Below are 15,530 nucleotides of genomic sequence, written 5' to 3'. Positions count from 1 at the left end.
CATCTCCCAGTACCTACTGCAACCTACATCCTTCTGAATCTGCTTAGTGTATTCATCTCTTGGTCTCCCTCTACGATTTTTACCCTCCACGCTGCCCTCCAATACTAAATTGGTGATCCCTTGATGCCTCAGAACATGTTCTACCAACCGATCCCTTCTTCTGGTCAAGTTGTGCCACAAACTCCTCTCCTCCTCAATCCTATTCAACACCTCCTCATTAGTTATGTGATCTACCCATCTAATCTTCAGCATTCTTCTGTAGCACCACATTTCGAAAGCTTCTATTCTCTTCTTGTCCAAACTATTTATCGTCCATGTTTCACTTCCATACATGGTTACACTCCATACGAATGCTTTCAGAAATGACTTCCTGACACTTAAATCCAATACTGGATGTTAAGAAATTTCTCTTCTTCAGAAACGCTTTCCTTGCCATTGCCAGCCTACATTTTATATCCTCTCTACTTCGACCATCATCAGTTATTTTGCTCCCCAAATAGCAAAACTCCTTTACTACTTAAAGTGCCTCATTTCCTAATCTAATTCCCTCAGCATCACCCGACTTAATTAGACTACATTCCATTATCCTTGTTTTGCTTTTGTTGATGTTTATCTTATATCCTCCTTTCAAGACACTGTCCATTCCATTCAACTGCTCTTCCAAGTCCTGACAGAATTACAATGTCATCGGCGAACCTCAAAGTTTTTATTTCTTCTCCATGTATTTTAATACCTACCCCGAATTTTTCTTTTGTTTCCTTTACTGCTTGCTCAATATACAGATTGAACAACATCGGGGAGAGGCTACAACCCTGTCTTACTCCCTTCCCAACCACTGCTTCCCTTTCATGTCCCTCGACTCTTATAACTGCCATCTGGTTTCTGTACAAATTGTAAATAGCCTTTCGCTCCCTGTATTTTACCCCTGCCACCTTTAGAATTTGAAAGAGAGTATTCCAGTCGACATTGTCAAAAGCTTTCTCTAAGTCTACAAATGCTAGAAACGTAGGTTTGCCTTTCCTTAATCTTTCTTCTAAGATAAGTCGTAAGGTCAGTATTGCCTCACGTGTTCCAGTGTTTCTACGGAAACCAAACTGATCTTCCCCGAGGTTGGCTTCTGCCAGTTTTTCCATTCGTCTGTAAAGAATTCGTGTTAGTATTTTGCAGCTGTGACTTATTAAGCTGATAGTTCGGTAATTTTCACATCTGTCAACACCTGCTTTCTTTGGGATTGGAATTATTATATTCTTCTTGAAGTCTGAGGGTATTTCGCCTGTTTCATACATCTTGCTCACCAGATGGTAGAGTTTTGTCAGGACTGGCTCTCCCAAGGCCGTCAGTAGTTCCAATGGAATATTGTCTACTCCGGGGGCCTTGTTTCGACTCAGGTCTTTCAGTGCTCTGTCAAACTCTTCACGCAGTATCGTATCTCCCATTTCATCTTCATCTACATCCTCTTCCATTTCCATAATATTGTCCTCAAGTACATCGCCCTTGTATAGACCCTCTATATACTCCTTCCACCTTTCTGCTTTCCCTTCTTTGCTTAGAACTGGGTTTCCATCTGAGCTCTTGATATTCATACAAGTCGTTCTCTTATCTCCATAGGTCTCTTTAATTTTCCTGTAGGCGGTATCTATCTTACCCCTAGTGAGATAGGCCTCTACATCCTTACATTTGTCCTCTAGCCATCCCTGCTTAGCCATTTTGCATTTCCTGTCGATCTCATTTTTGAGACGTTTGTATTCCTTTTTGCCTGTTTCACTTACTACATTTTTATATTTTCTCCTTTCATCAATTAAATTCAATATTTCTTCTGTTACCCAAGGATTTATACTAACCCTCGTCTTTTTACCTACTTGATCCTCTGCAGCCTTCACTACTTCATCCCTCAAAGCTACCCATTCTTCTTCTACTGTATTTATTTCCCCCATTCCTGTCAATTGCTCCCTTATGCTCTCCCTGAATCTCTGTACAACCTCTGGTTCTTTTAGTTTATCCAGGTCCCATCTCCTTAAATTCCCACCTTTTTGCAGTTTCTTCAGTTTTAATCTACAGGTCATAACCAATAGATTGTGGTCAGAGTCCACATCTGCCCCTGGAAATGTCTTACAATTTAAAACCTGGTTCCTAAATCTCTGTCTTACCATTATATAATCTATCTGATACCTTTTAGTATCTCCAGGATTCTTCCAGGTATACAACCTTCTTTCATGATTCTTAAACCAAGTGTTAGTTATGATTATGTTGTGCTCTGTGCAAAATTCTACCAGGCGGCTTCCTCTTTCATTTCTGTCCCCCAATCCATATTCACCTACTATGTTTCCTTCTGTCCCTTTTCCTACACTCGAATTCCAGTCACCCATGACTATTAAATTATCGTCTCCCTTCCAATCTGAATAATTTCTTTTATTTCATCATACATTTCTTCAATTTCTTCGTCATCTGCAGAGCTAGTTGGCATATAAACTTGTACTACTGTAGTAGGTGTGGGCTTCGTGTCTATCTTGGCCACAATAATGCGTTCACTATGCTGTTTGTGGTAGCTTACCCGCATTCCTATTTTCCTATTCATTATTAAACCTACTCCTGCATTACCCCTATTTGATTTTGTGTTTATAACCCTGTAGTCACCTGACCAGAAGTCTTGTTCCTCCTGCCACCGAACTTCACTAATTCCCACTATATCTAACTTCAACCTATCCATTTCCCTTTTTAAATTTTCTAACCTACCTGCCCGATTAAGGGATCTGACATTCCACGCTCCGATCCGTAGAACGCCAGTTTTCTTTCTCCTGATAACGACATCCTCTTGAGTAGTCCCCGCCCGGAGATCCGAATGGGGGACTATTTTACCTCCGGAATATTTTACCCAAGAGGACGCCATCATCATGTAATCATACAGTAAAGCTGCATGCCCTCGGGAAAAATTACGGCTGTAGTTTCCCCTTGCTTTCAGCCGTTCGCAGTACCAGCACAGCAAGGCCGTTTTGGTTATTGTTACAAGGCTAGATCAGTCAATCATCCAGACTGTCGCCCTTGCAACTACTGAAAAGGCTGCTGCCCCTCTTCAGGAACCACACGTTTGTCTGGCCTCTCAACAGATACCCCTCCGTTGTGGTTGCACCTACGGTATGGCTATCTGTATCGCTGAGGCACGCAAGCCTCCCCACCAACGGCAAGGTTCATGGTTCATGGGGGGACATAACTATACTATTGAGACGAAACAACAAACTAAACAATGTGTTACCAAGGGAGAATCAGCACCAAAAACGTCGGAGACAATTCCTTCGGCCGGAAAGGTTATGGCGACTGTCTTTTGGGATTCGCAAGGGATAATCCTCATCGACTATTTGGGAAAGGGTCAAACTATTACAGGTGCTTATTATTCCTCGTTATTGGATCGTCTGAAAACCGAGATGCAAGAGAACGCCGGCGATTGGAACGCAAAAAAGTCCTTTTCCATCACGACAATGCACCAGCACACACCTCAGCGGTTGTGGTCCCAAAATAGGATTCCAACTCGTTTCACATCCACTCTATTCTCCAGACTTGGTTCCCTCGGACTACTATTTGTTTCCCAATTTGAAGAAATGGCTGGCGGGACAAATTTTATTCAAACGAGGAGGTGATTGCAGCTACTAATAGCTATTTTGCAGACTTCTACAATTTCTATTATTCGGAAGGGATCAACAAATTAGAACAGCGTTGGACGAAGTGTATAAGTATAAAAGGAGACTATGTCGAAAAATAAAAAAAGGTTACCCCGAACACGTAAGTAGTTTTTATTTTTGCACGCCCCTTGTAATCCGTCGTCCATTCTTATTATTCCCGCTTGGCTCTTGTACATATTGTATATTACCTGTCTCTCCCTATAGCTTACCCCTTTTTCTCTCAGAGTTTCGAACATCTTGCAACATTTTACATTGTCGAAAGCTTTTTCCAGGTCGACAAATCCAATGACAGTGTCTTGATTTTTCTTTAGTCTTGCTTCCATTATGAACCCCAAATTCAGAATTGCCTCTCGGGTATCTTTACCTTTTCTGAAGCCAAACTAATCGTCATCTAACACATCCTCAATTTTATTTTCCATACTTCTGTATATTAACCTTTTTAGCAACTTGGATGTATGAGCTGTTAAGCTGATTGTGCGATCATTCTCGCACTTGTCAGCTCTTGCAGTCTTCGAAATTGTATGGATGATAGTTTTCCGAAAGTCAGAAGGTATGTCGCCAGACTCATGCATTCTACACATCAACGTGAAGAGTCGTTTTGTTGCCACTTCCCCCAGTGATTTTGGAAATTCTGATGGAATGTTATCTTTCCCTTCTGCCTTATTTGAGCTTAAGTGCTCCAAAGCTCTCTTAAATTATGATTCTAGTACTGGGTCTCCTATCACTTCTAAATCGACTTCTGTTTCTTCTTGTATCACATCAGACAAATGTTACCCTCATTGAGGCCTTCAATTTACCCTTTCCATCTATCGCATTTCTCCTCTGCATTCAACAGTGGGCTTCCCATTGCATTTTTTCTGCTGACACTCTTGCTTTTAATATCACCGAAGGTTGTTTTGACTTTCCTATATGCTTTGACTTTCCTATTGTCCTTCCGACACTCTTGTCTTTTTCGATCTCTTCACATTTTTCAAGCAGCCGTTTCGTCTTAGCTTCCCTGCACTTCCTATTTATTTCATTCCTCAGCCACTTGTATGTCTGTATTCTTGAATTTCCTTGAATATTTTTGTGTTTCCTTCATTCATTGATCAACTAAGGTATTTCTTCTGTTACCCTTGGTTTCTTTGCAGTTACGTTCTTTCTACCCTATGTTTTTCGTTCCAACGTCTGTGATTGCCCTTTTTAGAGATGTTCATTCCTCTTCAACTCTACTGCCAACTGAGCTACTGCTATCTGCCGTATCTTTAGCTTTGGAGAACTTGAAGTACGCCTCGTCATCTCTTAGTACTTCCGTATCTCACTTCTTTGCATATTGATTCTTCGTTACTAATCTCAGCATCCTCCTCATCACTACTATATTGTGATCTGAGTCTATACCTGCTCCTGGGTACGCCTTACAATCCAATATATGATTTTTATCACCTGGTCTAGTGATTCTTGAATAAAGTATTCGCTATTACCAGCTGAAATTTATTACAGAACTCAAGCAGTCTTTTTCCTCTCATTCCTTGTCCCAAGGCCATATTTTCCTGTAACCTTTTCTTCTACTCCTTCCCCTACAACTGCATTCCAGTCCCCCGTGGCTATTAGATTTTCATCTTCCTTTATGTACTGTATTACCCCTTCAATATCCTCATATACCTCTATCTCTTTATCTTCAGCTTACGCTGTCGGCACGTATACCTGAACTATCATTGTCGGTGTTGGTTTGCTATCAATTCTAATAAGAACAACTCTGTCACTGAACTGTTCACTGTAACACACTCTTTGTCCTACCTTTCTATTCATAACGAATCCTACTCCCGTTATACCATATTCTGCTGCTGTTGATATAACTCTACACTCATCTGACCAGAAATTCTTGACTTCTTTCCATTTCACTTCACTGACACCTGCTATATCTAGATTGAGCCTTTGCATTTCCCTTTTTAGATTTTCTAGCTTCCCTACCACATTCAAACGTCTGACATTCCACTCCCCGACTCGTAGAACGTTGTCCTTCGTTGATTAATTAATCTTTTTCTCATGGTAACCTTCTCATTGGCAGTCCCCTCCAAGAGATCCGAATGGCGGACTATTTCGGAATCTTTTACCAATGGAGAAATCGTCTTGACACTTCTTCAGTTACAGGCCATGTTTCCTGTGGATACATGTTATATGTCTTTAATGCAGTGTTTTCCGTTGCCTTCTGCATCCTCATGCCGTTGATCATTGCTGATTCTTCCACATTTAGGGGCAGTTTCCCCATCCCAAGCACAAGAGAGTGTCCTTAACCTCTGTCCGCTCCTCCTCCCTCTTTGACAAGGCCGTTGGCAGAATGAGACTGACTTGTACACATTATCCAGCTATTTTTTTTTACATCTATAAAAGTAATTGCTGTATCTGTAACGCCAAGTAACCTCACTGCACACAAGTTAAACATAGTTGGGCCTAGAAGCTTATTATGTCCAACAGTTGTCATGTCCGTCTACATAAGATCTTTTATATGTCATAATATGAACAATTATTGAGTTTAATTAGCTGATCACTTCATGGAACATGATTTCAGCCAACTTACGTCTCCGTATCTGTTACAACCTTCAGGTGGTCGTAGATTGCACGCAAGTGCCGCTTTAGTGTGTGTATGTGAGGTGCTGAAACTGAGTATATTACTTATCCTCCGTCCGACCAGGCTTTGGAAGGCCCAACGTTACCGACCGGCCGCCGTGTTATCCTGAGTTCACTGGCGTCACTGGATGCGGATATGGAGGGGCATGTGGTCAGCACACCGCTCTCCCTGCCCTGTGTCAGTTTACGACACCGGGGCCACTAATTCTCAATCAAGTAGCTCCTCAGTTTGCCTCACAAGCGCTGAGAGCACCCCGTTAGCCAACAGCGTTCGGCAGACCGGATGGTCACCCATTCAAGTGCTAGCCCAGCCCAACAGTGCAGACCTTCGGTGATCTTACGGGAACCGGTGTTACCACTGCAGCGTTATTTCTGTAATAGTATAATATATATAGACATTTCCCATTGTATGTATCCGTACGACGTGTCCCATAAAAGCTACTGCGCAGTGAGGCAGTACACACATGAATGTGACTACACCTCGTTTCACACTAGTGCCTACGAGTACATGTAAACCATTACTCCTAGCATAGCTCATTACAAAAAGCACATACAAGCATGCCATAATATGTATTATGACGACATAATATACAGAGTGATTCACGAAGATATGCAAATATTTTAATATGTTATTTTGCAAGCAAGACTAAAGAAAACCATAGGTCCGAAAATGTTTAGTTACGGGGTTACGGCTAATAAAAGATTTTACTTGAAATTTAGCAATTTGTCTAATACGAAGCCATCGCAAAACTGTATTGCAGACACACGACTGGAACATCTTTTATTAGATTCACCAGACCAATAACAACAAAATAAACGGCAATTGTGCTTTATTTTAATCCCGTACAGTTTTGCAATGGCTTCATATTTGCGAAGTTGCTAAATTTCAGGCAAAATCTTTCATTAGCCGTAACTCCGTAACTAAAAATTTGCGGACCTATGTTTATATGAGCTTTTTTCTTTAGTTTTACTTGTAGAATGACATACTAAAATATTTGTATATCTTCCTGATTCACCCTGCATGTTAAAGCATGATGATAGGTAACTGTGCAAATGTTAACCATTTACGTCTTTATGGTATGCGCTTTTTGTAAAGAGTCACTTCACTGTGTTATTGTATACTTTAGTTTCCAGAGTGTTATTCAGTTTTATCAACTAACGATAATGATTTCATATTTCGCCTGACATGATACCGTGAATACTCTCATGTGAGTATGTGATATTCCGTTATGTGTGTGTTGGTGTTAGCATTTACATCAGTTAACAGATTCGTGACGGTTTAAGCCTGTAATGTTTGTCACGTATAATTTTATGCCGATCAGACGACTGAAACTGGAGCCGGCCGCTGTGGGCGAGCGGTTCTATGCGCTTCAGTCCGGTCGTAGGTTCGAATCCTGCCTCGGGCATGGATGTGTGTGATGTACTTAAGTTGGTTAGGTTTAAGTAGTTCTAAGTGTAGAGGACTGATGACCTCAGATGTTAAGTCCCATAGTAATTCTTTCAGTCCATATGTGGCATACAGCAAACCAGTGGTTAACAGTATTGGTTAAAAAACTGTCGTGGTTGCAATTTTCTTTTTATTTTTCAACCACGCGTTCTGCCTTATTTAGGCATCTTCAGGTTATCTTTTCTAGATGGACGCGAGAGGCACCAAGATCTGCATAACGCGTTCCCGTTCACAGGAGCGAGTAACAGAGTAAGATGGTGGCTCAGGTTAATAAGTCCCATAGTGCTCAGAGCCATTTGAACCATTTTTTTGACTGAAACTGGTTGTGTAAATGAAGTATTTTCTCAGCAGTTAAAAGCGGTAATACGACATTTTTCAAACATATAAGAGATGTGGGGCACCACCTTCTGGAAATATACTGGCATGCATATTACCTTATTGTAAATTGTTCTTCACATGTTTTTTTAGCACTGAAGATGCCCACACAGTGATCAAAATCTAGATACGCAATATACACCAATGTGACGGATTGATGTAGTGTTTACTATACAATAGCTGGGCACAGCTGTTTCCCGACTTAATCAAACCTGATAATGACAAAAAAACTAACCATAAGTGCTCATATGCTGTGTGAAGGACAAGGTACGAGGCGTGTTTTTTAAGTAAGTACCGTTTTGAAATTAAAAAAAGATGTGCCAAGATATCTCAATAATTTTATTTTTACATGAAAGCCTGTACCTTAATCTACTTTTCTACATAATTTCCGTCAATATTGAGGCACTTGTCATAACGTTGTACCAGTTTTTTAATACCCTCCTCATAGAAGTCTGTCGCCTGACTTGTTGACCACTACATCACCACTGTTTTGACCTCGTCATCGTCTTGAAGACGCTGACCGCCCAGGTGTTTCTTCAAGTTTAGGAACAGATGGTAGTCACTGGGCGCAAGATCGGGGCTGTACGGAGGATGATCTAGAGTTTCCCATCGAAAAGATGTGATGAGATCTTTGGACTGATTTGCCAAATGCGGACGGGCATTGTCTTGCAGCAAAACGGTGCCCTTGCTCGACTTCCATGGACTGTTGCTTTGGTTCTGGTGTGACGTAGGCCACCCATGTTTCATCGCCCGTAACAATTTGGCTTAAGAAATCATCACCGTCCTTGGTGTACCGCTCAAGGAAAGTCAATGCACTGTCTAAACGTTTCGTTTTGTGCACATCCGTCAACATTTTCGGTACCCAACGTGCGCACAATTTTCGGTAATTCATGTGCTCGGTCACAATGCCATACAAAACACAACGAGAAACATTAGGAAAGTCATCCCGCAAGGAGGAAATCGTAAAGCGCCTGTTTTCTCTCACCTTATTGTCCCATTCCTGCACTAAACTTTCATTAACGACCGAAGTACGCCCACTCCGTTGTTCATCATGCACATTTGTGTGGGCATCTTTAAATGCTCTCACCCACTTTCTTACCATTCTATCAATCATAATGTTTTCTCCGTAAACTGCACAGATCTCACGACGAATATCGATCGGTTTTATAGGCCTTTAGCACTAAGAAATCTTGTGACAGCCCGTACTTCACAGTCGGGCCTCGCGGGATTAGCCGAGCGCTCTGAGGCGGACGTTCGAGTCCTCCCTCGGGCATGGGTGTGTGTGTTTCTCCTTAGGATAATTTAGGTTAAGTAGTGTGTAAGCTTAGGGACTGATGACCTTAGCAGTTAAGTCCCATAAGGTTTCACATACATTTGAACATTTTTCACAGTCGGCGGAACTCACGATTAACGGAGGCATCTTAAACACTCAGTACACAACGTAAACGGAAGGTTCCAAATGATTGGAAAAGAGCACAGGTAGTCCTAGTTTTCAAGAAGGGTCGTCGAGCAGATGCTCAAAATCTAGGCCTATATCTCTGCTGTAGTTTTAGAACATCTTTTTTGCTCGCGTATCATGTCATTTGTGGAAACCCAGAATCTACTCTGTAGGAATCAACATGGATTCCGGAAACAGCAATCATGTGAGACCCAACTCGCTTTATTTGTTCATGAGACAGGCTCCCAGGTAGATGCCATTTTCCTTGACTTCCGGAAGGCGTTCGATACAGTTCCGCACTGTCGCCTTATAAACAAAGTAAGAGCCTACGGAATATCAGACAAGCTGTGTAGCTCGATTGAAGAGTTTTTAGCAAACAGAACACAGCATGTTGTTCTCAATGGAGAGACGTCTACAGACGTTAAAGTACCCTGTGGCGTACCACAGGGGAGTGTTATGGGACCATTGATTTTCACAATATATGACCTAGTAGATAGTGTCGGAAGTTCCATGCGGCTTTTCGCGGGTGATGCTGTAGTATACAGAGAAGTTGCAGCATTAGAAAATTGCAGCGAAATGCAGGAAGATCTGCAGCAGATGGGCACTTGGTGCAGGGAGTGGCAACTCACCCTTAACATAGACAAACGTAATGTATTGCGAATACATAGAAAGAAGGATCCTTTATTGTATGATTATATGATAGCGGAACAAACACTGGTAGCAGTTACTTCTGTAAAATATCTGGGAGTATGCGTACGGAACGATTTGAAGTGGAATGATCATATAAAATCAATTGTTGTTATGGCGGGTGCAGGTTGAGATTCATAGGGAGAGTCCTTAGAAAATGTAGTCCATCAACAAAGGAGGTGGCTTACAAAACACTCGTTCGACCTGTACTTGAGTATTGCTCATCAGTGTGGGATCCGTACCAGGTCGGGCTGACAGAGGAGATAGAGAAGACCCAAAGAAGAACGGCGCGTTTCGTCAAAGGGTTATTTGGTAAGCGTGATAACGTTACGGAGATGTTTAGCAAACGCAAGTGGCAGACTCTGCAAGAGAGACGCTCTGCATCGCGGTGTATTTTGCTGTTCATGTTTCGAGAGGCTGCGTTTCTGGTTGAGGTATCATATTGATTCCCCCTACTTATACGTCCCGAGGAGATCACGAATTAGAAAGATTCGAGCGCGCACGGAGGCTTTCCGGCAGTTGTTCTTCCCGCGAACCATACGGGAGTGGAACAGGAAAGGGAGGTAATAACAGTGGCACGTAGAGTGCCCTCCGCCACACAGCGGTGGGTGGCTTGCGGAGTATAAATGTAGTTGTAGATGTAGATATTGTACATCCAAAGACAGAAGAATCCAGCTAATAGTAAGTATTGTAGGTACTGCCTAAAAAATGGGGAGAAGGGAGCGAAGCCACGCAACTACGGATACGGTATCAAGTGAGAATTTGAAAAGGGTCAAGACTTGACGTTCTAATTACTGCCGAAGTACCCTGTACTGAATGTACAGTGTAAGGAATTGTCTAGTATTACGTACAAGCCAGCTCCATATGCAGAAGACTTATTGGGAGAACAACTGTGTGGATGCAGGAATTATTGGTCAACAACAGATCATATTTGTCCTGAGGCAAGTACATGAACAGAAATGAGATAGTAAAACTGAGCTTCATAACCTCTACGTGGACTTCAGGCAGGCCATTGGGAGTCTTAAAAAGGAGAAAATGCTACATGATTGGTATACCATCTACGAGGGGCGGTCAATAAGTAATGCAACACGTCCTTTTCTCGGCCAATTTCGGTTGAAAACATGCGGAATTTGTTGTAGGACATCGTGGAATATTTCTGCTTCAGTCTCTACAGTTTCGAGCGCGCACGGAGGCTTTCCGGCAATCTTTCTTCCCGCGAACCATACGCGAGTGGAACAGGAAAGGGAGGTAATGACAGTGGCACGTAAAGTGCCCTTTGCCACACACCGTGAGGTGGCTTGCGGAGTATAAATGTAGATGTCGATTGTCCACTTACTGCACTAAACTTTCATTAACGACCGAAGGACGCTCACTCCGTTGTTCATCATGCACATTTGTGCGGCCATCTTTAAATGCTCTCACCCACTTTCGTAGCATTCCATCACTGATAATGTTTTCTCCGTAAACTGTACAGATCTCACGATGAATATCGATCGCTTTTATAGGCCTTTAGCACTAAGAAATCTTATAACAGCCCGTACTTCACAGTCGGCGGGACTCACGACTATCGGAGGCATCTTAAACACTCAGTACACGACGTAAACAAGGAAGAATCAGACTGTAATGGCGTCAGTGCGTAGAGTAAGGTACAGGCTTTCATGTAAAAATTATTGAGATATCTTAGAACGTCTTTTTTTAATTTCAAAACGGTACTTACTTAAAAAACACGCCGCGTACCTTGTCCTTCATACAGCATATGAGCACCTACGTTTTTTTGTCATTATCAGACTTGATTCAAATGTTTTTTATTTCAGTCTTTGATCAAAATATGAATTCTTTCGATGATGACCGGTTTCAGTCCGTAATCACCATCCTCAGATCTTTTTTACGCCTAAAGTGATTAGGCCATCATGGCATCGTCAAAACATATAAGTATTGCCATTATGGCCTAATCACTTTAGGACATGGTGTATAAAAGATCTGAGGATGGTCTTTACGGAATGAAACCGGTCACCGTCTAAAGAATTCATATTGTGATCAAAGACTGAAAAAAAAAAAAGACATTTCACAGTATTGGATCACTGTTTGTATACGCGACCATGTCGCAGTTGGTGAGACTTGATTCAGTCGGGAAACAGCTGTGCCCAGCTATTGTATTCACTTCAAATCAATCGGTCACAATGGTGTATATTGCATACCTAGATTTTGATCATTGTGTACATAAGGCTGGGAGAGTTACGGTAACTGAGTTGGTGGGTTAAACACGAAAGTACACGCAAATCTCACCCTCATTTTCAGCAACCAGATTTAGGCTAGGCGCAAATTGAGACACGTATAGCACGTGTGACGTGACACGACACTACAGCGCGACACGCACGTGCCGCACGAGTCGCGCGGGTCCAGCGCATATTGCGACGTGTACAATACTTCGCACACGCCGACTGGGGCCGCTCTGCGCTGGCAGAACCGAAGCGCGCGCAACCTGTTATCTTTCTCAAACGATTTTACAGAAACTATTCACTGAAAATATATGATTTTTGCCTTACTTCTAACGTTATATGTCAGCTTCGTGGTGAAGTGCCCATTACCTCGCTAATGACGATTCTTATTGTGATATACCGGATGATCAAAAAGTCAGTATAAATTTGAAAACTGAATAAATCACGGAATAATGTAGATAGAGTGGTACAAATTGACACTCATGCTTGGAATGACATGAGGTTTTAGTAGAACCCAAGAAATGCAAACGTTCAAAAAATGTCCTATAGATGGCGCTTCATCTGATCAGAATAGCAATAATTAGCATAACAAAGCAAGACAAAGCAAAGATTATGTTCTTTACAGGAAATCCTCAATATGTCCACCATCATTCCTCAACAATAGCTGTAGTCGAGGAATAATGTTGTGAACAGCACTGTAAAGCATGTCCGGAGTTATGGTGAGGCATTGGCGTCGGATGTTGTCTTTCAGCATCCCTAGAGACGTCGGTCGATCACGACACACTTGCGACTTCAGGTAACCCCAAAGCCAATAATCGCACAGACTGAGGTCTGGGGACCTGGGGGGCCAAGCATGACGAAAGTGGTGGCTGAGCACACGATCATTACCAAACGACGCGTGCAAGAGATATTTCACGCGTCTAGCAATATGGGGTGTTTTTTTTGTTCTAATAAAACCCCATGTCATTCCAAGCATGTGTGTCAATTTTTACTTCTCTATCTACATTATTCCGTTGTTTATTAAGTTTTCAAATTTATGCTGACTTTTTGATCACACGGTACTCATTTTAGTAAGACACTACGCAAAACTCAAAAAGTTTGCAACCAAAATTAGGGGTCGCTATGATTTTGCGTTTCGTGCGTATTACACCATATGTTGCTGCGTATGAAATTTAGCTAACATGCTGAATTTTTCTTGGGAGGAGGTCTATTTGCCTCCGATCTCGAGAAAATGGATCCCATGTAGCGCTCTCACTTGCGATCTCACGCCCTCGAGAATGAAATACTCGCAACATCTCTCATATCTCCTAAACCGCTCGAGACATCGAAACGTAAGTTTGGCGAATGATAGCGCTTAAGGAGGAGAGTGTTTTGCCAATTGTTAAATTTTTGTAACAGATTGTACAGATAGGCCAGCATATTAGGCAGCGAGAAGATAACCCTGTTTTACTTTCCTGTCTTAATTCTTAATCGTATGATTTTATAATATCGCTTGCTTCCTTATTCACTACCCTCTGTCCCTTCTTTCGATCTGAAAACATCGCGGAGGCATATGATACAATTCCAGCGGCCCATGGCTCGTCAGTTACTGAAGTATGCATTTTTCTTGACAGAAGAAAAACAATGCAAAACTATACAGATATAAATAACAGAAAAGTATAATTTACTAACGGAGAAAGCGGGAGCGTTTAAATGGCGAAAAACGAAACACTACCTAAAGGCAATAAAATTTAGTACACGGTGAGGCAAAATTTATCGTATGAGTACACTGCTCATATGCGCCGTTCCGATGTGAGCATGTGGCCGGGCTGCTTTTCCGCTCCCCGCCTCAAATTTCCCACGGTGCTAGCGAGGCACGCGCGACGCGCGGCGCGAGAAACTGTGCCACAACCACAACGCCGCGCGACCTGGCGCAGGCGCGTGTCGCGTGCCAGTCGCGTCGCGTCGCAATTTGCGGGGTCCCATTTGAGCCTGTGATGTTACAAAAACGCGCGCTGCGCTGCGTCGCGCCACACGCGCTATACGCATCTCAATTTGCGCCTAGCCTTTGTCTGCGACGCTTACGTTGCGCAGGTTGCTGAGCCCTTCCCGCTGGGCCCCACAGTGCAGCCCGTGGTCCTGCCCGCTGAGGGCTACGACCCTCCGGCAGGGCTGCCCGTCACCGCCACCGGCTGGGGCACCACCCAGGACGGCGGGGCGGCGGAGGAGCTGCAGAGCGCCGACCTCGAGGTGCTGGACCGGTCCGAGTGCGAGGCGCGCCTGGGCGAAGTCCACCACGTGACGGCCAGCATGCTGTGCGCCGGCCACCCCAGCCGCGCCGTCTGCCACGGCGACTCGGGGAGCGCGCTCGTGCACGCCGGCACGCAGCTGGGCGTCGTCTCCTGGGGGAACTCCAGCTGCCTCGGCCCGGTCGCCGTCTACGGCAACGTGGCCAGCGCCAGGGCCTGGATCAGGGACACTACTGGAGTCTAGCGTGCCGCTGCCGCTCTCCAGCCCTTCGTGGCACCTTCCTGAGTACAAACTGAAGTCCAGCTGTGTTGAGTGGCTTTCTTTGTGTTTTTTAAAATAAATACTTATCTTGCATATTGGACAATGTAAATGAGGGATATGAATATGTTAATTAAAAATAGGTAACTTAATTTTCTAAAGGCAATTCATGTAACTAAATGTCTAAAACTGAGTTCAAACTGAAGTCGAGCTGTGTTGAGTGGCTTACTTTGTGTTTTTTAAATAAATACTTATTTTCCATATTGGACCATGTAAATGAAGGATATGAATATGTTAATTAAAAAAAGGTAACTTTATTTTGTAAAGGCAATTCATGTAACTAAATGTCTAAAATCACTAGGCCCCAGTTACAGGTCCGCCTCCGCAGGGTAGCGGTACCATTACAGCCTACCAAAAAAATGGTTCAAATGGCTCTGAGCACTATGGGACTTAACATCGGAGGTCATCAGTCCCCTAGAACTTAGAACTACTTAAACCTAACTAAGCTAAAGACATCACACATATCCATGCACGAGGCAGGATTCGAACCTGCGACGTAGCGGTCACGCGGTTCCAGACTGTAGCGCCTAGAACCG

The 15,530-nt window shown here is 43.1% G+C and overlaps 1 protein-coding gene across 1 annotated transcript; it reads left to right on the top strand.

Moving 5' to 3' along the window:
* Window positions 1-12,327: 12,327 nt before the first annotated feature.
* On the top strand, window positions 12,328-14,919 carry LOC124712336 (trypsin-1-like). Its single transcript, XM_047242631.1, has 2 exons — window positions 12,328-12,339; window positions 14,521-14,919. The coding sequence occupies exons 1-2, from the start codon at window positions 12,328-12,330 to the stop codon at window positions 14,917-14,919; spliced, it is 411 nt and encodes a 136-aa protein (XP_047098587.1).
* Window positions 14,920-15,530: the final 611 nt, after the last annotated feature.

This window comes from Schistocerca piceifrons, chromosome 8, assembly GCF_021461385.2.
Source record: "Schistocerca piceifrons isolate TAMUIC-IGC-003096 chromosome 8, iqSchPice1.1, whole genome shotgun sequence".
NCBI lineage: Eukaryota > Metazoa > Arthropoda > Insecta > Orthoptera > Acrididae > Schistocerca > Schistocerca piceifrons.
This window is presented reverse-complemented; position numbering and strand designations above follow the sequence as displayed.